Below are 23,191 nucleotides of genomic sequence, written 5' to 3'. Positions count from 1 at the left end.
TGTTTTAAGATGAAGGAAAACAGTCCCACTTTACGGGTTTGATGAGTCATTCCCAAATCTGAGTGATGAGCAGAATCACCGGAGAGTTGTACAGATGTTCAGATGCCTGCGGCCCATCCCCAGCAATGTTGAATTCATTTTGCCTTCAGTTTGAGGAGGCAGGATGGCCTTGGGGACTTCCCACCACTGTTTCTGCAAATGCTTTCTTTTGAAGAACCTTTAGGTCCTTTGGATTTAGGGACTTTTGAATTGTGGCTGACTTAAGACATACTCAAAACGACCTGCTTACCTTAAATGAAGGACACCTCGCTCAACAAGTCTGGGAAATCACATGTTGAGTCCTTTCTAAGTAAAATTGCAGAAGGATAAAGTAGAATCTTGATTTTACTATACTCAACCATGTCATTACAGTCTTTCTCTGACTACTGCATGCAAGGCCCAGAAACAAGAGAGTGAAATCATGCTATCTGCTCACAGTTTGGGATGATAAATGCAATGATTGGATGTGTTGTCTTGCTCTTAAAGATTTTATTTATTTATTCATGAGACACAGAGAGAGAGAGAGGCAGAGACACACAGGCAGAGGGAGAAGCAGGCTCCACGCAGGAAGCCCGATGCGGGACTCTATCTGGGTCTCCAGGATCACACCCTGGGCTAACGGCGGCGCTAAACTGCTGAGCCACCCAGGCTACCCAGTTGTGTTGTTTTTAACTGAAACTTTGGTTTGCTGGTACCTTTTCCCTTCGGTTGAAACCATTTTCCAAATGGTATTTATTTTAGGCTGCGGAAATGACATTTTCTTGGCTGGACTTCTACTGGCTAGTTTTGTTTAACCTGCCAGTTTTGCATGGATTTTCAGGAAAAAAGCAAGGATGATAGAATGATGAGAAAAGTAAATTGCAAAATTGCATGTCAGTGGATTAGATTATTAGATGTAATGATGGGAAGCCTCAGAAAATACAACTACAGGTAAGCCCCCCTTTTGCCCCAGTGTTCCATATATTTAACATTCTAAAACTCTTAGCAGTTGTTGCACTCTGTTCAAAAGATCAGATATATTTTTAAATCCCTGTCATGAAAAAATAAATAAATAAATAAATCCCTGTCATGAACACAGCAGGGGCATTGTAGTGTCTGATTTCTGTACATCATATACGCTCCATATACAGCTATGGATTGGAACTGCTTTGAAATTACTTAATTTACAGGGATCCCTGGGTGGCGCAGCGGTTTAGCGCCTGCCTTTGGCCCAGGGCACGATCCCGGAGATCCGGGATCGAATCCCACGTCGGGCTCCCGGTGCATGGAGCCTGCTTCTCCCTCTGCCTGTGTCTCTGCCTCTCTCTCTGTGTGTGACTATCATAAATAAATAAAAATAAAAAAATAGTTCTTTAAGAAAAAATTACTTAATTTACTGAAAGCAAAGTTACAAACTGGGATAAGGTTTATGATCTTACACCAAAGGAGGAAGGAGTGGGGAGATTTGTACTCTGAGAAGATAACTCCTGGCTGTGGTGTGAAGAGGGGTGTGGAAGGAGCCAGAGTGGATGTGATGAGGCCTCAGGTGGGACAGGACTGGTCACTAGGCTAGCTGGAGGGGGGTGAGGGAAGAGGCATATCTGGGAGGACTTCTAGCTCACACAACTGGGAGGAGAGAAGCCTTTTGCTAGGATCCCACAGAGAGGACCAGGCTTGGGGGTCAGATCATGGGGGTGCTGCATGGTACAGAAGTACCACAATTTGTTTCTAAGCACTTGATTTTAATACCGACAATTGCCTGGCAGTTTGGGCAGGCCTGGCCATGGTGGCATGTACACCACTAGGAATTCATATGCTCAGGATGTACCCCTGTGTGCCACATGTACAAAGCTTTGACTTTAGAATTTAAGATTTGTAAAAAGCTGAAATGACTATTGCACTTCTCAGGTAATTACTGAACTCATTGAATGTCTCAAAGTCTGCAGTGATTTTGAGACATTTAATAACAGGACAGACATAAAATTTGCAGCCTCATGTTGAAGAATGTTGGGTGCCTTTTATTTATTTATGATAGTCACAGAGAGAGAGAGAGAGAGAGAGGCAGAGACACAGGCAGAGGGAGAAGCAGGCTCCATGCACCGGGAGCCTGACGTGGGATTCGATTCTGGGTCTCCAGGATCGTGCCCTGGGCCAAAGGCAGGCGCTAAACCGCTGCGCCACCCAGGGATCCCCTGTTGGGTGCCTTTTAAAAGCTTTTATTGGAAGTAATTATGTCTGTATCATTTGCTCTGGCATTAAAAAAACAAAAACTCCCTTTTATGGAAAGCTGATAAATTTTAAGGACCCTAAGATGCCTCAGGATAAGGAAAAAAAACATGCAGTTGACAGGCAACTTGGAAACTTGTGGAAAGGAGTTTTGCAAAAACGAATATAATACTGTATAGATGAAAGCCCAGTCTAGAGAGATCAGAAGAACCTGCCCGCAATTGCTGCCTTCTGTGGGGTGCAGGTGGGGCAGTCCCATCAGAGGTGGGAGGCTCCAAACCCTCTTCAATCTCACCTGGTGTGTCTCTCCAGGAGAATCTCTGCCAAGTGGCTCTGGCAAAGGTCTCCTGGTGTCTTTCCTAGCACCAGGCTGGACCTGAACTGTTGATCACTTGGTGGGTGACCATAACATTTACTGCCTTCCTTGCATGTCACATCCTCACATGCACTGGAATAGACAGCGAGCTGACCCTTCCAGACTCTGGACCTCGAGCAAGTTACATAACCCCCTGAGCCCATATCCCTCATTCATAAAATGGCAGAAGTACTACTGTCATGTAGGAACGTTGTGAAACGGAGTTGCGATACTTAGTACACTTCAGGGCAGTATTTGCTCAGATAGTGTTGTCTAGAAACTTGGGCTGAAACCCCACACTAATTTCTTAGATAATGAATTATGGGAAGGAGTCCTTATGGGAAAAGCATCATATGTGTTGCTGCAAAGGACATAAAGATGACTAAGACGCAATTTCTGTTCTCATGGAGCTTACAGTGTAGAACATAAGTTCATTTAGAAAAAAGGGGATTCCCTGGGTGGCTCAGCGGTTTAGCACCGCCTTCGGCCTAGGGCATGATCCTGGAGTCCCACATCAGGCTCCCCGCAGGGAGCCTGCTTCTCCCACTGCCTGTGTCTCTGTATCTCTCAGGAATAAATAGTCTTTTTAAAAAAATGTCCTGAAGGAGTTATTTATAGATAGTGTAGTGTGGTTAAGAGCACATGTTCTAGAGGCAGACCACCTTCACAGCCCAACCCCACCAGTCCTTGCGTTCGTTTGAGTAAACTCCTATGCGTCAGCCCTCGTCTGTAAAATAGAGAAATTTGGTGGTGTCTACTTCACGCATAGTGTGGACGAGGATTCAGGGAGTGAGGATTACTTTGAAAATGCTCAATGAATGTTAGCAATGGTGTGTTTATTCAGTACATATTTACTGTCTACTGTATGCCAGTTGCTGAGGACACAAAATTCAACGAGACTTTGTATATTCAGTTCAGCGAAAGAACCAAATCAATAATTAATTGCAATGATACAGAGTGTTGAGAGCCATAATGGGAACATAAATAAGATAATGTGGGAACACAGAGGAAGAGCATCTAAATCAGATTGCTGGGCAGAGAAGGCCTCCCAGAGGAAATGCTACTTGAACTGAGCTTTCAAGAAGTGGATCCTTATGTGGATCCAGGAAGGGAGAGAGGGGGAGGCAGCCCACGTATAAAGAAACAGGAATCGAAAAAAAAAAAAAAAAAAGAGGAATCAGGAAGGCACCTGGCACAGAAGAGCATTGCTATTTGGGTAGAGTGCATTTGGCAATATGAAGAAAGAGTTCTAAATCCAAGAGGCCTGATTTATTAAGCTAGTAAGTTTGGGTTTTATGAAAATGGACGTAGGGCACTTGTGAAGGATTTCAAGTAGATGACTATCAGAATGAAGATCAGTTTAGTTGCAGTGTGGACGTCAATCCCTCCCAACTGGAGGGGGAAGACCAATGAGAATCCTGTAGTAATCCGATCGAGAAGGCACGAGAACCTGGACAGGGTGACAGCAGCAGGAATGGAAGGTGGGGTGGGGGTGGGGGGGGGGGACACAAAATACTGAGGTAGAATCTAAAGGATGTGATGGGGGATCCCTGGGTGGTGCAGCGGTTTGGCGCCTGCCTTTGGCCCAGGGCGCGATCCTGGAGACCCGGGATCGAATCCCACATCGGGCTCCCGGTGCATGGAGCCTGCTTCTCCCTCTGCCTGTGTCTCTGCCTCTCTCTCTCTCTCTCTCTGTGACTATCATAAGTTAATAAAAATAAAGGATGTGATGGAAGGATTAGCTGTGGAAGTTGGGGGGGATGGCTTCCACTTGGCCCTAAGGGGTTTGTGTTCTCCAGGGTTCTTTTCTAGGCCATTTACTCCCTTCTCTTCACACTTCTGGGCAGCCTCCTCATCTAATCCCACAGCTTCAAATACCACCTGGTGCCAGTGATGAAGAACAGGTGGGAGGGAGGTCCTGGGCCTGTCTTTGGGAAATACGGCCTGCCACAGTTAACCTCCTGTTTCTTCTCTGTTTGACTTTGTTGAAGAGATCTGCTGTCTAGAGAGCGTATTTATTGGGTAAAAGCATTTTGGCGATGCCCCTCATTAGAAGTGCAGGGTGCAGAGGAAAGATGGAAAGAACAGGAAGGAATTCAGGGCCTGGAGATGCCAATAGGGAAAGATGTTGGGAGCAGGTCACATTGTGCAAGGGGAGGTCACAGCCACTGGGATTAGTCTTCCCACGGCTAAGTCTCTGGGTCTGCTATGAGCACATGAGCTAGAAGCAGGGAGAGGGTGTGTTGTCTTGTACAGAGAGAGCAGCCCACACAGGTGCTCCCCTTCTGCAGTCTGTGTAGACAGAACACTGACTGCTGGAGCCCCTATGCCCTTTGACAGTCCACCATAAACTCCTGAGCGTGGGACCGGTAGGTTAAGTGTGCATCAGGAAGTCAACAAAGAAGCTGTGGTTTGGAGGCAATATTTGTCATTTTTTGGTGTCAAAGTATTAAATAAGTAGAAGGTCTCAAACTCAAGATATACAAGATACAGACCAAGCACAGGTGGGTAGGCATTTAAGAATAAAACAAGATGGGGGATGCCTGGGTGGTTCAGTGGTTAAGCATCTGCCTTCAGCCCAGGGTGTGATCCTGGAGCTCCAGGATCGAGTTCCCCATCGGGCTCCCTGCATGGAGCCTGCTTCTCTCTCTGCCTGTGTCTCTGCCTCTCTCTCTCTCTCTGTGTGTGTGTGTGTCCCTTGGGAATAAATTTTAAAAAAATAAAATCTTTAAAAAAAGAAAAAGAATAAAACAAGATGGGACGTCTTGGTGGCTCAGTTGGTTGAGCTTCTACCTTCGGCTCAGGTCATGATCCCAGGGTCCTAGGATCCAGCCCTGGATCAGTGGGGAGCCTGCTTCTCCCTTGGCCTCTGCTCTCTCTCTAACAAATAAAATATTTTAAAAATTAAAATAATAAAACAGAAGGTTGAAAACAAGGTTCTATTACGGTTAAGAGAAAAAAACAAGTCAGCTTCCTTGAAAATGAGTGTTAATCAGACACTCTAGACCGATACGTAAACTGAAGGGGTCATTCATTCATTGCTCCATTCAAGAAATATGTGTTAAGCAGGTAATTTGTGCTCAGCACTATTCCAGGCAATGAAGAAGCAAATGAGATTGGCTGCCTCCAAGGAATGTATCCCCTAACGGGGGCAAACAACACAGCATGAGATACCGTGGCGTGTAGGAAGGGAATGAGCAGGGCATGTGCTGTGGTGACTGAACCGGAGAGGCCTGCCATCCATATGGGGAAACAGGAGGGCCTCTCTGAAGAGGTGACATTTGAGCTGAACTGGAAGGGGGAGAGCCAGCTGTGGGAAGTGCTGGGTGGAGAGCATTCCGGCCCCTAGGATGAATAGCAAACACATAAGTCCTGCAATAGGAACAAGCTCGCAGTGCAGAATGAGGTCTAGTGGCTGATTCACGGGGAGTCCTGAACACACATGGCTTTACTGCTGTGTTTAAACAGCAAGTTTTTGCGGAGTGTGAAAGTTTGAAGAGTCATTAGGTAGGGGTTTTAAAAATGACTTAAAAATTATTAACATCTGGGGCAGCCCAGGTGGCTCAGTGGTTTAGCACCGCCTTCAGCCCAGGGCCTGATCCTGGAGACCCGGGATCGAGTTCCGTGTCAAGCTCCCTGCATGGAGCCTGCTTCTCCCTCTGCCTGTGTTTCTGCCTCTCTCTCTCTCTCTCTCTCTCTCTCATGAATAAATAAATAAAATCTTAAAAAAATTAACATCCCTTTTCTGTGCACATCATAGTATTTTTAAAAGATTTTTATTCATTTATTTGGCAGAGAGAGTGCATGAGCAGGAGGCAGAGGGAGTGGGAGAAGCAGGCTCCCCACTGAGCAGAGGCCTGATGAGGGGCTCAATCACAGAACCCCAGGATCATGACCTGAGCCAAAGGACTGAGCTATCCAGGTGCCCCCATACCATAGAATCTGAAAGTATGGAATGAAGGAGGAAATCCAACAGCTAGCTAGTTTTTTCAGTGCCATTCACCAAGTAAAATGTCTTTTCCCCATTGAGTTGATAAAACGCCATCTGTGTCGTGTACCGAAAGAGCTTGTAGCTCTTTGGGTTTCCTCGGTTTCCTCGAGCTGCCTGTCTGTTCCTGAGCCCAGGACTGTACTGATGGAATTGCCGTGCTCCTCTGTCTCCGCTGCACCTTGTTGAAAACTAGCATAGACAGCTCCATAGTAGTGCTTAACGTTTTTCTTGTATGGCTGTTACAATACATTTCAGGAAAGATTTTTTGATATGTTGTCATCAGACACTATCAGCATCCCACGGAACGCATATATTCTCTAGACTTCGGTTTGAGAACTACCCAACTTGTACCATCTTGCTTCCGAAAGGACTAGAAGGCCTGGAGTGGGCTCCGGAAGCGGCCAGGTTCCCGTAACGTTTACACGTGTCAGGCGTTGTACAGCATGCTTTTGGGCATATCACCTTTACCCTTACCTCTACCCTTTGGAGTAGCCCTTACCTCCTCTGTGTCGCTGGGGAGGGCCTGCGAGGCTGAGGGACCGTGTTATCACGGACATCTCACAGGTACCAAAGGGTGCGCCAGGTCTCTGGATGAAGACACCTCCGCCTGTGCCCTACCTGCTGTCCAGTCGGACTGCTTGGTGGACCCCAGACACTAAGACCCAGAGCCGGTGTTCGTGGAGCCCTTCCGTGTGCGAGAATCCGGGTGGTCTCCCCTGGGGGCACGGCAGCTTGTTCCTAGACAGCGTGGCCGCCACGGAGTGAGGCGCACTGCTTCTCACCTCACAGCCAGGAGATGGGGACGTGGGAGGTGAGCACGCTTGCGGGCAGTCACTGCTAAGGAGGGTGAGGCTGAGCGGAGGACCTGCGGGAATCAGGCTTGGAATCCATAGATGGCACGGCGGCCCCCTCGAGTCCTAAGCTCTCCGCTGTGGGGGCTTTGGGCGGGCCACGGCCTCTGCCTCTGCCTCCGTTTCTCTCGGAGGCCCCTCTGGAACAGCAGCCGCTCCAGGAAGCCTCCGATTGCTCAGCTGGACGTGGTTGCTTTCTTCCATCTCGGCTGACCGGCTGCCAGATGTCCAGCCCCCAGGTGCCCGGGCCGCACGGGCCGCAGTGCCCTGCAGACGGTCGGATTCGAGCTGACTCTCTCAAGGGGCCACTCCCAGGACCTTATATGGGGAGGACAGCTGGGCACATGTCGGAGCCCATCATCCCCGACAGATGCCAAGTCCTCTCTTGCGATACTCTTAGTAAGTGGTGCAGAGAGGAGCGTGAGGCCAGAGGCAGACAGAACTGGTTTGGAAATTGGTTCCACCGCCTATTAGCTACGTGCTCCCTGGAGCTCCATTTCCTCACTTGGGAATCATTGTGAGATTTATGTAACACAATAATGCAATAAATACAAAAAGTCCTGAGGGACATGTCATCTCCGTCCCCAGCTTGCTCACTTACTCCACAAATATTTATGGACCTCCCATGAAACCTGAGGCACTGTGCTCACCATTGTATTTATCAGTTGTTTCCATGGAGTAGTATCTCAGAGTTCAGGCTGGGAGTACCCCAGCAGCGCCCCAACTGAGAGATCATTACAAACTTATAAAGCTGAGTAAAATGTCCGTGTTGCTATGAGAATTTCTCTTGCACTCACACCGTGGATTATACCCTCAACACTGCACTCCTCGTTGGCCTTGACTGTGGAAGCCTCCTTGCCCAGTTTACAGGGGGATGTTACCTTCATAAGCAACGTGTGCTTTTATCAAAGTTCCATGTGTGCTCATGTTTGGATAGCTCAGCTCAGCTCCTTGGTTTTGTCACGGTTGTGATAGAACCCAGAGCTGGTGCAGCCAAGCCTGTGATGACGCCAAACACAGCTGTCAATCTGGGGGTGTGGAGAGTGAAGGGAGGCCTCGTCCCCATAAGTTCACTTCGGGTAATGTCAGGGATGCTCTATCCCTCAGGAGTTACTTGTGCAATTAATTAGAAGGGATCTCCTCCGTTTCAACATTTTATGCACCTAATTCCACTGTCCCGTGCATAAAGTGGTCAGATCCAGGCATTGCAATAAGTCTCCAAAATCAGGGCCAGAGTGAGTTAATGGGGAAGGTAACTGTTTCCTCAAGGATTAAAATAAGCAAAGAGGATGGGTTGTTACATAAACAATAACATTGGCCCCTTGAGTCAAAAAACACAAATGTAATTTATCTCAAAATTATCCTCTAGTTTGTTGTTCAAAATTAGATTACGATAACAAATGTGTTAAGCCTCTTGAACAGACAGTTATTCTCATGTCAATAGCCTCCGGAGGAACAATCTTCCCGGCCCAGATTTTCTATGGATGGAACTTGGGGTTTGGAAAAAAAGCACTTTGAATCTGAGCATTCAAACCATAGTTCTTATAGTCACTAAAGCTAAGAGACAACATGTCCCTAATAGGGAAAGTTTGGACTTCAGAATCAGATAAATCTGGATGGAGATACTGGCTTTTTACCGAGCCAGCTGTGCGAGTTTTGTTCAATTTACCCATTCTGAGTCTGTCTTCTTAGCTAAAAAATAAAAAAAAAAAAACACTTAAAAATGGGAATAACAATATCTACTTTACAGGATTGTTTTTAGGTTTCGGATACTGTATATGAAAGTACTTGACATAGTACTTGGCACATATTGGGACTTCGGTATATGGTAGCTAATAATACTACAAGTGCTTAGTAGAATACAGATCAAAGGATTACATTGGTTCCAGAACCTGAGGGCTCATCTTAGATACACTTAACCAGTGGTTCTCAACTCTGGCAGCTCAGAATCTCCTGGGGAGCTTCTAAAACAGGCCACTGTTCTGGTCTTGCCTCCAAAGGTTCTGCTTTTAATTGATTTGAGCTGAGGCTGTGTGTCTGGATACACTGCTGTGCCAGGGCTGAGGACCCTACCCTCATTCTCATCAACTAGGACTGGCTGACCGCATGCCAGGAAGCTTTGCAGAGATGTTTATGTGGGGTCTGGCCTTAAGCCTTACAAGTTCAGAAACCATCTTGTTAGACCTTCAAGGTAATTGGTCTCAGACCACAGGCTGAACAGGAAATGGAGAGGCTATTAATTTATAATTAAAAATATACCCGCCAAAGAGACCAAGTACGTGCATTGGCCTGAACAGCGTATTCTCCCTTTAAGCAAACTCCAAAGGCAGCCAAGTGATGAAGAAATGACTCAGAGCAGAGGAAGTGGTCACACCGTTTAATGTTGCCTGGCATCTGGTTTGACGGCCCATCGAAGGCATGTGCCCTTCAGGCACACTGGAAGCGCTATCTTCCCACCTGGCCCCTTCTCATCTGAGAATGGGCTTAAGGGGCACGTCCAGGGTTTGCAGCTGAAACAGCCCCTTCTGTGTGCTTTGGGGTCTCCCCTGCATGCCACCACCATCAGGTCATTCTGAAGTGGGCCCCATAATGTGAGTCAGAGCAGTAGAACTAGCTCACATCTGCATATAACAAACCGACTTTCCAATGCACCAGAAAGGGCAGGGTGTGAAGTTCAGCTATGGTCTGATGAAAGCAAGGGTCATAAATATATGTGGAAGCGCCCCAAAGGAAAATATTTTGGCTTTGACCTTCATCCTTCTCATTCCACAGGAGGGTTTGAAAGCTGCGGCTAAAATGCCTGCAGGGTCATAAACATCTGACACTGTTTTTATTTTTTTTTAAATTTTTTAAATTTATTCATGAGAGACAGAGAGAGGCAGAGACATAGGCAGAGGGAAAAGTAGGCTACCTGCAGGGAGCCTCATGCAGGACTTGACCCTGGATCCTGGGACCATGACCTGAGCCAAAGGCAGATGCTAACTGCTGAGCCACCCAGGCGTCCCTGACACTGGTTTCAGAGCCCATTACTGAGCTCACAGTTCCCTCGCCACTAGGCAGAGGGCCCCGGTGAATGACAGGATGGTGAATGTGGTTGGGATGAGGTCCATAGCCAAGGCCAACATCCCCAAGAGCACCTGGTCACAAATGGGCACAGCAACAAGGTGGTTGAGACGTCTGGGTTTGGCATAAAATGTTACCAGGTGAAGAAAGCAAGAGTCAGAAGTCAGTGTCACTCTGGGTTCAGAACTCAAAATACCTGAAGGGAATAATTTACTCAGGATGGAGAATCACTGTTCAGTCATTCTTACCAGAGAGTGAGAACTATGTTCAGTTTATTAATTGATGATATGGGATAATTACATTTATCAAAACCCAGCTTTCATCGTGGCTGTGGACTAACTTTGCATGTTGGCTATTTCCTTAGCCGGAGGGGCCGAAGGAAATTTCTTGCCTGGGTTCTGTTTGGATCCTTGTTGCATCTGGCTGACCTAATTTTGCTTTGCCCATTCTCTTGGGTGGGGTCCATGCTGGTTTCCATCACAGTGGCCATGTGCTTTTGCCAGGATTTTTATATTGCCGAATAGGTTCTATTTTCCACCCTCCTCATAGCGGCCTCTCCAGGCCCAGTGAACATCACGGCCCTCCAGCTCACCCACACCCCCTTTGAATTGAGTGGTGTCTATTCCTAAACCAGTTATACTCACAATACGTGTTATAGTAATTAAGTGATTTAATTACCTACTATGTCATCCCAACTTAATATTATGTAAGCCAATATGATGAGTATGAAAAGAAAGCGTTATTTCCTTGAGAACTAAGTGAAATTATTTGGAAAGACTCAGTGAAAGCAAATTGACTTAAAGATTTGCTTTAAGTGTGTAGAGATTGGGATAAATAAGAATATAGAAGAATTCTATAGCAAAAGTCATTTTCAAGACTAAGATTTCATGCCACTTTAAAGAAGTTGAGATTTAAAATTGTGGATAACACAGTATAGGTGTGAGTTATGCAAAACAGAGACAGCAAGGATCCCCAGTGAGGGCACCAGGCTCAAAGAAAGGGTTTTGGCCCTATGTCCAAATATTGGCAAATAGGGGTGCCTAGCTGGCAGTCAGTAGAACCTGTGACTCTTGATCTTGGGGTTGAGTTGGAGTCCCATGTGGGCGTAGAGTTTACTTTAAAGAAATATATGTATATATTTTAAAATATTGATAAATAAATGATATATGTTTTTTAAGTTAAATGTTTAAAGTATATAATATGTATTTTTATCCTTGGTTCATCATGTAACATAGATTTATTGAGCGCCTACTGTGTGTCAGAATTCTCGATTCTGGGAATGCAGAAATGAATAAGGCCAACAACATCCCTGCCCTCAGATGAACATTCTGGTGAAGGTGACGGTGGAGAACGGCATATAATACGCTGTACGTAATGTATACCACCATGCACATGTATGAACTCAGCGTAAGCAGACTCGTGATGGGGGGTGGGGCGGGGGACAGGCAGTCATAGGACAGGCCTTGCCAGTGAGGAAGCAGAGTGGAGATGCACCTCCGGGGGCAGCCATGGGGAGATCTAGGGGAGACTCTTTGGGACAGAGGGGCTGATGAGGCTGACACCCCGAGCTGGGCCTGAGCTGGTACTTAAGGAAGAGAAAGGTCAACCTGCCTGGAGACAAAGGCTAAGGTGAACCCTGGGGTCATCCAGGGCATGGAGGCCCCGGGAAAGACTTTGGATCTGATCCTGCAAACGAGAAGCAGCCACTGGGTTATTTCTGAGAAAGAGAAGGAGACTGGCCAGGTCTGATTTCTATGTTTAAAAGGTCACCCCGCTGCTGTATAAAGAGAATGGAGTGAGAATGAGGGGCAAGAGTGGAAGCTAAAAGCCACACAGGGGAGAGGCAAGGAAGCGTCAGCCATCTGGGAGGGGCCCAGTGGAGAGGTGCTCCCAGAAAGCCAAGCTGCGGAAGCCTGCAAGCCTCAGAGGGGCTGGAAGGTGCTCTGGAGGCCTGGGGGGGCCGGTGGGGAGAAGCCTGGGAGGAAGGGAGACCAGAAGATGCACAGGAAGTAGCGCTGGGAGCCTGAGCCCTTTGGAGTGGCTTGAAGGGAAAGGGCGGGAGAGACAAGAGCTGGGGAAGGTAGACGTGTGCGAGCAGAGGTGCAGGTAGTAGGCTGGCGGGAAGGAGCGGGGAGGTGGCCCCGCAGGCCTCCCAGAGTCCTCCACGCCGGATGTGGAGCTTCCTGTGAGTTAGCAGAGAGACAGCTTGGTTTCTGGCTGTGAGATGACCGGGCAGAACTTGATGCCTTCACCATCTGAAGCAGGTGGCCTGCCTTTAGGAGCTGTTTCCTCGTTGTCTTCTGCTCTTCCGGTTTTCTTCTCCCTCTAGTGGGGAGGGCCCAGTCAGGAAGCCCAGAGTCTGCTTTTTGTTTGTCTTTGCAGCAGACTTGATGGGCGGGTGTGTGTGTGGGGGTGGCTCTAGGGGCCTGTGGTAGGGCCTGCAGAGTATCAGGGAGATGGCCCGGTGCCCGTGGGGGCTGATCTTGCCCATTTTTGGCAGTCGCTGTTGGGGAATGCTACTCGGCAGGGTTCCCATGTCAGAGGAAAAATAAGTGCAAGGCTTACATTTCTCAGGCTTTAGGTAGACTGTCTGTGGTTTTAAAGCTTTTGAAAAATGTCTGTTTATGGGAATCTATTTTATATATAGGTGTCAGCAATCTGATGGGAGAGAAAGAGGTTCCTGGCAGCCTTGGGACCTGGCTGGGACCCCAGTATGGACTGGAAATGTCCAGGCATCAGGTCACTGTTGAGGATAAGCTCTCTCTGGCAGAGGAATGGAAAGACCCTGGTTCAGAGATTTTACCCTACAGGCCTGGCCTTAATTTTTTGCCATTTTTGCCTCCACCCCTAGGTACTGGCCTTTGGAAACAGATGAGGCAAGGGACTGAAGATCTTGCATCTAGGAATTCCACCCCAACACCCCAATTCCTCCTTTTGACAGGCCCAGCACAGGGAGGTGAAGACAAATATGGGCTCTTTGTGACAGCGAGCCTAATGTGGCCCCTAATAAGCTAGTGTTGGCCCTGTGGAGGGCTGGAGGCAGCCTAGGGCCCAGAATCAAAACAGGCCGAATGGACACTCCCTCCAGGCCCACACCTGAATCTTCCCGGGAGGCATCCCAGCAAAGGCCAACATGCTGGGAAGAAGCCAGAGCCAGAGGCCTTCCCAGCCAGACCTGTAGCCTGCTGTACCTAGGCCCCCTGGGGGAACGGAGGAGGACTCATGTGGGAGGAGGCTGAAGGTAGGAGGAAGAGCAAAGAGTGAAGGGGGCAGAGAAAGAGAGCAGAATTTTTCTCTGGCCAGGAGAGATCCGAGGGGGTGCCTTTCTCAAGTTTTTGAAACATTACTCCTATTGGTGAATGAATACAACCAACATACATATCCTTGCATAAAGGCATAGGTATGGTTTAATGAAGAATTCTAAAGAGAACACCTGGGTAATCACTGCTTAGTCAAGAAGGAGGACAGAGCCTGCACCTGAGATCCCCATGGGTAACCCCTACCACTCTACCCAGAGGAACGATCATCCTACCTTGTGGTAACATCTCTTTACTTTCCTCTATAGTGTGATCACTGATGTGTGTATCTTAAAGAATAAATTCTAGCTTCAGTAGTTTTTAAATGGCATGGGAATAAAGTCATACTTGATGTGTTCTTTTATCTTGCCCCTTTTCCCTCAACATTGTTCTTTGAGCCTCATCTATACCGTTATGTTTGTTCATTGATTTTCACTGAGGTATGTGATTCTCTCATATGACTATGCCATGATTATTTATCCATTTGACTGTAGATGGGAAATTGGCTGTTGTACAGGGCTGTTGGCAATGGACCACGCTGTGATGAATATCTTTGGCTGTGAGTCATGGTGCACATGTGCCTGGCTTTCTCTGCATGTGTACCTAGAGTTGGAAATTCTGGGTTCACATATCCAGAATCTTAAAGGTAATACCAAACTGTTTTCCAGAAAGATGAATTGGGTTGTTCCAAGTCTATAGCTTTGTTAAGTTTTATCTGTTTGTTAATTCCTGAGAGAAGCATGTCAAAACCTCCCACTATGTTTGTGGATTGGTCTATTTAGCATTTGAGTTCTGTTGGGGTTCTTTTGCTTTCTATATTTGAAGCTATATGTTATTAGGTATGTAAAATTGTTATATCTTCTCAGGAATTGATCATATTCAAAACACTTTGGAGGTTCAAGAACATTTATAAGAACATTATGCATTGCCAACTACACTGAACAATAGCCCCAAATGGGAAATTGTCCAAATGTTCTTTTATCACTAGGAAATGACCCTAATTACCTCTGCTAATGCTTTTTGCATTAAAGTCTATTTTGTGCTTCTAACCTTGTTGCCTCCAGGATCTTGGGAAGAAGAGAGCCCAAGACAAAGTGAAGTTGCTACAAGAAAACTGAAGAGGGCTGGAGAGAGAAAAATAAGGCTGCTCCCCAGTGAACCACCCAGCCCCTCTGTGCTCAGGGACATTGAGGGATCTTCAGTTCACTGCCTCGGGAGGACTGGAATGAGGCAGAGAAGAAGACGCAGAGTTTTAAGGACAGCCACTTTCCATCAGAACACCTGCTAGACTGCAGATCAGATCATGGGAAACTCAGCTGTGTGCATATGTGGCGTCTCCACATGCTCACCCCACAGCTCCAGGGGGATTTGTGGCCAGTGGTTGAGATAATACTCTCAGGTATTATCATATCTCAGGTATGTGTGAGGATGTACTTCCTGCCAGCTCAGGATAGAACTCCAGATATTTGTGAATTTGTCATTCTCTTCATCATGTATGTACTTATCCAGTCAATAAATACTCTTTTTTAAGGATAAAAGAAGTTTTTATTTATAGTCTTAGAGTGAAGGGGAAAACCTCAACTTGCAAGACACATCCTGGGCAGTGTGGACACATACTTTTTATTTCCATGGAATGGAATCAAACACAGACTAAGACTAGAGAGTACACACTAGAGTCAGCAGAGGCCAGGAATGGAGTAGGAAAAAGACAAAGAAATACAGCCTAAACACAAAAAGCCCTTCCCTGTGATCTGCTGACTGTAGCCAGCACCAGGGCTGGATCACACAATGGGAATGAGGTCCAAGGCAGTTGGAACAGGAGTGGGGCGAGGGTGGGGAAGGGTCTACACCGGGGTGCAGGTTTAGTACTGGGTAAATTGCTCTTAGTATTTATATACGAAATTAGTTGGCTCTATTTCTTAGAAATGTACATGGAAAAGAAACGAAGATTTGATCATTACTTTCTGAATCTGTTGCTCTGCAATACTGATATCATCAGAAATGAGGATAATTCACTCAGGTTCAAATTTCAGTAGCAGGAAATAGTATCAAAACATCGTCATCACTGGCCCCCAGTACAAAACCTCTCCCCGACCCGATCCTCCCTCCTTGTCCCACCCCTACCACCCCTGGGCAGCTACCACTTCACTGCTGCACAGTCTCCCACAAGTACCGCACGAGTGTCACACAGCCCTTCCTAACGCTGGCTGAGAAAGACAGGCATGAAACAGGCCAAAGACTCTGTGCTGCAAATCTGTCCCCTCTTGTTTTTATACCACAGACTTCTTAAAGGATCTGGTTTTTCTAATGGAATGGCAAATAGCCTTTTAGAAAAAAAAAAAAAAAAAAAAAAACTCAAAAAGAAGGGGGATTAATTCTGACTCCAAACCAGTCATCTTCTTAACGTGGAGCAATCCATAGATTCATAAAGTCAATGTAACGGAGGTGAGGGTGGCTCTAGGGGCAGGGCCTGGGAAGCGGGAGCCTTCCAGGCCTGTGTCCAGCAGGGCTGGAGACGCTGGTGGCTGGTCAGTACAGCATGTGCTCAGAGGGCCGGTGGGCGGTCTGCCCTCTGCAGAAAAAGCTGCCAAGTTGAGGTGTTTTGTTTTAAACATTGCTGGTGGGGACAGGGAATCCCTGAAGGGAACTGGCTTTAAAAATTGTGGAAATGGGGAAGGAGAATGTGAGCTGTTGTCCAAGAGATTCTCCATAAAAATAAAATTTAAAAAAAAGAAAAAGGGATCCCTGGGTGGCGCAGTGGTTTGGCGCCTGCCTTTGGCCCAGGGCACAATCCTGGAGACCCAGGATCGAATCCCGCGTCGGGCTCCCGGTGCATGGGGCCTGCTTCTCCCTCTCCCTCGCCCTCTGCCTGTGTCTCTGCCTCTCTCTCTCTCTCTCTCTCTCTCTGTGTGACTATCATAAATAAAAAAAAAAATAAAAAAGAAAATAAATAAAAGAAAAAAAAGAAAAAAGAGGAAAGGAAAAATAGTCTCTTAAATGTTTGTGAGGGCTCTAGGGATGAACTGAAAGGCAGATGAGACGATGGAGGAGATGCACAGTTGGTGCTGCTGACCGGCCCCACGGAGCTTAGCTGGTCTCCACCCCGAGCTTCTTCCTGCATTGGGACTTTTCAGGCTCCCAGCCTCTGCCAACAAAGGAGATGGTGCTGCCCGTGGCATGGGGGCTGCTGAGGAGGGGCAGTTGGCCTGTCCCTCTGCCTCACCTTCTCCAGGGCCTGGACTTGCTGCTCCAGAGGCGCTGTCTGCTGCTTGAGGTCATCAATGTCTTGCTGGTGTGTGTGGTTTTTCCTTTGCATACACTGGATGCACTTGGTGGCCTTGTCTAGGATTCAGGCCGGGATGCTTCCTTTGCTTGGCCAAGGTGCTGGGACCGAGGCCGGCACACTGTGAAGACTGCCTTTGTGGTCCCTAGGCTTTCATTCTGGTGCATTATGGTGAGCCCGTTTGTCAGCTGTGGGTTGAAAGCTCAGCTCGACTGCTGTCCCCCTGGGTGTCCTGCCACCCTTAATCGTTCATTCCCTACGGCTTCCTCCCGAGAAGCAGAGAAGTGGAGTGGCCACTGCAGCAGCAGCTAGGGTTGGGGTTGGGGTGGGGAGGGAGTGGAAAGTCCAACAACAAGCCCAGTCACCCTACACACTCACACACACACACACACACACACTCCATGGGTAAGAGCCACCTCCTCACTCCAGTCAACAAATACTTATTAAGTACCTACTGTAGGCAGGCACTGGGCCCACTCTGGCTCTTCTCTTTGAGTTTCCTGGTCACTGCTCAATGGACGCAAGACAAAAACTCTCATCCTTCGAAAGGCCTGAGCTGCTCTCTGGGGTCCTGTGGTGGCCACGAAGCCTTTGGCCAGTTAGCCAGGGAGAGCAGGAGACTAAGGCTTCCATTCCCTCTGACCCTTCTCTCTCTCCTCAAAAGCTGGAAACCCCTGACACAGACATTTCTTGCTCTGGGGCAGTTCTCTGCTCCTAAGAACCAAGAAGGCTGATGACCAGGAGATGCCGCTCGAAACTAGCTGGGGGCTCTCAGGGTGACATGAGGTGAGGAGTGTGCTGCCAAATGTTCCTTATTCTTTCTCCTCAAACTGACAAGATCTTCATTAGGCTTCAACCAGAGAGGAAAACTCAAGAATAAACCAACTGCCAATTGCTCTGGGAGCTCGAGAAGCCCAAAGGTGTCACAGCCATCACCTGGCCTGAGGATAACTCTCTAAAGTTGTTGCCAGAGCGGGACACTTTTGAGAATGATAAGTTCTGTTAATACGCGCGCTGGAACAACAGCTGTAAACTCGGGACTGTCTTGGATCAACTGAGAGGCATGGTCACTCTCTCTAGAATGGAGTCTCAGAAACGATCTGCAATGAAGAAATTTTGTTCCCCCTCTGCCTCCTCAGAATGTGACTCAGAACTCATGCTAACCAAGAGAAATCCTTCCTAGACGGGCCTGCTTCCCTTTTGCCAGAACACAACGGCAGGAGAACATCCCCAAATGCTGCTGGGTTGGGCCATTTTAGAAAGCCACCCTGAGGGGATCCCTGGGTGGCGCAGCGGTTTGGCGCCTGTCTTTGGCCCAGGGCGTGATCCTGGAGACCCGGGATCGAATCCCACATTGGGCTCCCGGTGCATGGAGCCTGCTTCTCCCTCTGCCTGTGTCTCTGCCTCTCTCTCTCTCTCTCTCTCTCTCTGTGACTATCATAAATAAATAAAAATTAAAAAAAATTAAAAAAAAAAAAAAGAAAGTCACCCTGATGGGCATCTGGGTGGCTCAGCGATTGAACATCTGCCTTCAGCTCAGGGCATGATCCCGGGGTCCTGGGATCGAGTCCCACATCGGGCTCCCTGCAGGGAGCCTGCTTCTCCGTCTGTCTGTGTCTCTGCCTCTCTCTCTCTCTGTGTCTCTCATGAATAAATAAATAAAATCTTTAAAAGAAAAAAGAAAGAAAGTCACCCTGAGGGACCTCAAAGGCAATGAAGGATACTGAAAAGATGCCTGCAGGGCTCCTGTGCGGAAACTGCATCAAAGCTGGAATCTTAGGGAATCTTTGAAGATACGCTGGCCAGAGGGAGGAAGTTCTTGTCACTGGGTTGGGAACATAGGCCTCCACTCCACACTGACACTTTCCTAGAAGGTCAAAACTGTTTGGGCTTTGTAGATGTTCGGCTGAGATATGATTTAGGGGAAGTGCCAGGCTTTGGGATTCACCTTCCTAGGCTCCCGTGTCTTGTCTCCACGCTGTGATGCAGTTATTGGCCGTATTGTTAGAAGAGGATATTTGAAGATGAGAAGGCCCTTATGACAGTGCAGAGACTCAGGCCTCATTGGCTGTGCCTCTGTTCTGGACGGCTTGGGACGGGATGGCATTTGGGACGTGAGCGGGCCTCGGAGGGGCCCAGCCTGTGGGCGGGAACCGAGCCCTCTCAGGCTCCCAGGCAGAGAAGGTGGGGATGGCCTCTAGAATCTGGATTTACCCGCGGGGCTGGGATGGGGCCCATCTGGCGTGTCTCAGCTCCCTTCTGTGTGCGAGTGTCGGCAGACCACACGGGTGTGTGCGCTTCATGAGTGAAAACCTTCCAGATGTGCTCAGCTGTCCACATAGCCAGCAAGTGTCCTGTCTTCTGTAAGTACTGCACACGTGCGATTCAGCGTGCTGCTCCCGGCGGGAGAGGGTAGCGCTGCCGACCGATCCTCTAGGCTCAGGGATGGCACCACGGAAAGATTTGACCTGCCTTTTTTGTTTCTAAAAACTAAAAAAGAAAACTCAGGGAGAACAAGAGAATAGACTTGATAATTGATTCTTACAACCAAAGATAGCTATGCTAATAATAGTGCTAATGGTAATAATTGCTAGGCACAGCAGCAAACATTTACTGAACGTGCTTAAATGCAGGGTTTTAATGAAACCTCACGGCAACCCTCTGAGGTTGGTATCATTATCCCGTGGTTCAGATGGGGAATCAGGCAGAGAGAGGCTATGTCGCTGGCCTGATGGAAGTGGCACCGGTTAGACCACAGCCTCCATGGCACACAGAACATGAGGGCAATGGCAATGGGTCACGTGGGAGGGTCCTTGGGCTCCCACCATCAAACCTCACAACTTCCCCTCTGCTTCTCCCTAGGCTTCCCCCTTTCTGACTAGTGAGAAAGGAAGAGGCAGCTCTGCCTGCGTAGGGCTTACCTGTCCAAGAGACTGTCGACTGTCCTCCCGCCGCTGTCTTCAGCCTCTCCCTCCCCAAAGGTCCTTCCCATCACAAGGAAATATGCACAAGTCTCTCATGAAAAAGAACCAGAAACTAAATCCTCTTCTTAGAGCCCACTCCCCTCCACCTCCTCTTTTTTCTTCTCTTACCACTAAGCTTTTAGAAGACTTCATCTGGGTTCTCTGTGTCCACTTCCTTTCTTTTTCCTCCTCAACCTGCTGTAACCTGCATTCCACCCCATCCCCTATCACCTCTCCGCCAATAACCTTACACCAACCCAGTGTCCATCTCTGTCCCTACGTCTTGCCTTCTTGAAGACTCCATCCCTGTTGACCATTCCTTCCTTGTTGAAGTGCTCGCTCCCTGTAGCTTCCCCCCTACCGCCTTCTATTCATTTCTTCCTGTTCCTCTAGCTGCCCCTCCTTTGGCTTTATAGGCTCTAGGCTTTCTGCCCATCTGCAAGATGGTTAATTTGATTTGTCAACTTGACTGGGCCATGGGATGCCCAGATATTAGGTTAAGCATCATTCTGAGCATTACTGAGGGACTTTGAGGATGAGATTAACATGAGAATCAGAGCGTTGAATAAAGTGCATTGCCCTCTCAGTGTGATAGTCCTCATCCAATCCATCAAAGGCCTAAATAGACAAAGAGGCTGAGAGAGGGAGAATTTGGTCTCTCTGCCTGTCTTAGAGATGGGTCATTGGTCTTCTTCTGCCTTTGGACTCAGACTCAGACTGGAAACTATACTGTCTGCTCTCCACCTTGTTCACTGTAGATCCGGGTACCTCTCAGCCTCCATAATCACACGTGAGCCGATGCCTTATAACCAACCTATCTCTCTATCTCTATCTACATCTCTATCTACCCATTGCTACCATGATATATAGAATCTCTTATCGGTTCCATCTCTCTGGAGCACTGTGACCAAAGGGCTGGAGCCCCTGAACACTTCACTCCTTGCCCGCATAACATTACATCTGTAATAATAGAATTGGTTTCACATTATCATAGCCTTATAGGCTCCTTAAGGACACTGACTGCATCTTATTCATCTACCTAATCCATATTAAGTGCTCAGAAATGTTTGTTGAATGAATGAACAAGCTATAAACTTGGATGCACAAAGAACTAACCACAATGCGTATAAGCATGGGTGAGGCTCATTTAAAGTTCACGTGATCCTCATGTTGACAGTGGGGATCACAGTCTAGGGTAAGTAATTGTTATACACCTTAAATCTAATTTAGAGCCAAAAACCTCCCAAATGCACTACTTCAGTCAGGTCTTATGTACTTTGGTCTTCATGGTCAGGAGTTCATATCAGTTCAGTAAATGATCTTTGGGAAACAAAAGAGTAAATGTATATTATCTTTCTGATTCCTCAGACACGATTTCAAGATCTCACCTCTACCCAAGGCCCTAGATTTCCTCTCACTATGTCACTTTCTCTCTCCACCTCTCCTCTTGCTGTCAATCATATTTCCAGGGTGGAGTTGCTGGAGAAGAGAAAGTCTACATTCCTCTTTTCTATAGTTAGAAATTATTTGGCAGGTTAACAGCTAGCCCTAGGCTTTATTCTCTGTCTTGAATTCATAGATGAAGTACCTAAACTCCTCAGGCTGACATAGAACAAGAACCTGTTTTGGCTTTTGTTTTGGATGAGCCAAGACCAGTGTGCCAGGACCTGTACAAATAGGGTGGTGTAAATGTTAGAAGGCGTGTCTGGGCCTGAGTGCTGTGGGTGGTGACAGCAGGAGAGAGTTTTGAAGGAGCCTATAAAACAGAAAAGGGCAGAAAAACAGGTTGTGAGGGTTCATAGGCCAATTAAGTAGAACATTCCATCATGTTCCTTCTGTGTTTTTCCCAGCACACAGAACTAGTTTCTTCTCCACAGGTCATGTGTCACTCCTGGGACCCAAGGTGGGGCATGAAATGATAGATAGGAGGTTCCAGCACTTGCTTCCAGGATGGTCAGCCTGTGGTATAATCTTAGATGGGGCTGCGGCAACTCCTTCTTTGAATAGATGTTAGGAGCACTACCTCCAGCATCCATCAGCTTCCTAAATATAGTGTGTGAAGATATGCTCCTCTCCCCCAACATGTTTATGACACATCATTAAGGGCACTGCCTACAGTTAAATGTTCATATTGAAAGTGGCTGGTGCCTACTGATGTTGATCAGACTGACTCAACTCCCTGGAGTTTGTATAAAGCTGAAATTCTTCCTTAATTTTGAAAGGAACTCCCAGGATAAAGGCAAAAATGCCGGGATGCCTGGGTGGCTCAGTGGTTGAGCATCTGCGTTTGGCTCAGGTTGTGATCCCGGGGTCCTGGGATTGGGTCCTGCATCGGGCTTCCCACAGGGAGCCTGCTTCTCCCTCTGCCTATGCCTCTGTTTTCATTCTGTTCTTTTTCCTGCTTTCCAGAGAAGCTATGGAGAAGAGGCTCTTGATTGCCGAGAGGGACACTTCTGGCAGTCCCGGAAAGCCCAAATGCCTGTCAAATGCCTTTGTCCTTAGAGATCCCTATTAGGCACCTCTGATCCCTCCCTGTTTGCTTCCATGCACAGGGATCCACAGCCCCAGGCTGTGGGGGTGCTGGTCAGCATGCCTGGGTCTTGTTCATGTTTGCACTCCAGGGCTGGACCCCAACTGGAACATGGTACATGCTCGGTGCAGACAGAGCCTCCCTCCTTCCTCGCGTCCCACGTGTCCTGCTGGCCCTTGCCCCCATGTCCCAGTGTCCTGATTTCCCACTCCAGCCGCGTACCCTGCACTCTGGCTGTTGGGGCAGATTACCACAAATGGGAGGCTTTAAAACCACAAAAAAGTGTATTCTCTCCCAGGTCTGAAAGCTAGAAGTCTGAATCAAGATGTTGGTGGGGCCATGCTCCCTCTGAAGGCTCTAGAGGAGAATCTGGTTTTTGCCTCTTCTAGTTCCTGGAAACTCCAGGTGTCCCTTGGCTTGGGGTCAGGTATCTCCAAACTCCACCACCCCGGTCACATGGCCTCCTCTTCTGTGAACTCTTGTTGGCCTGTCTCTTAAGGACACATGATGACATTTACTGTCCACCAGGTACTCCAGAGTAATCTCCTCCTCTCAGAATCCTTAACCGTAATCACTTCTGCAAATATCTTCTTCCAGCTAGGTCATGTTTACAAT

General features: G+C 47.7%; 1 protein-coding gene across 2 annotated transcripts in view; it reads left to right on the top strand.

The window, feature by feature from the left end:
* USP12 (ubiquitin specific peptidase 12) overlaps positions 1-15,328 on the top strand; it is a 108,862-nt gene extending 93,534 nt beyond the window's left edge. The window contains exons 9-10 of one of the 2 annotated variants that reach the window (XR_008663394.1): positions 11,740-11,871; positions 13,356-15,328. Coding sequence is in view for 1 of the 2 variants with exons in the window: in XM_055317485.1 (XP_055173460.1) it covers positions 11,740-11,748 (9 nt within the window). In the remaining variant the exon portion in view is untranslated. Of the gene's footprint in view, positions 1-11,739; positions 11,918-13,355 lie in introns of those variants that run through there. The other variant, XM_055317485.1, reaches the window with a different exon arrangement.
* The last annotated feature ends 7,863 nt before the right edge of the window (positions 15,329-23,191 follow it).

Source organism: Nyctereutes procyonoides, unplaced genomic scaffold (assembly GCF_905146905.1).
Source record: "Nyctereutes procyonoides isolate TBG_1078 unplaced genomic scaffold, NYPRO_anot_genome, whole genome shotgun sequence".
NCBI classification, from domain to species: domain Eukaryota; kingdom Metazoa; phylum Chordata; class Mammalia; order Carnivora; family Canidae; genus Nyctereutes; species Nyctereutes procyonoides.
Note: the sequence above shows the minus strand (reverse complement) of the source record. Positions and strands in the feature narration are given on the sequence as shown.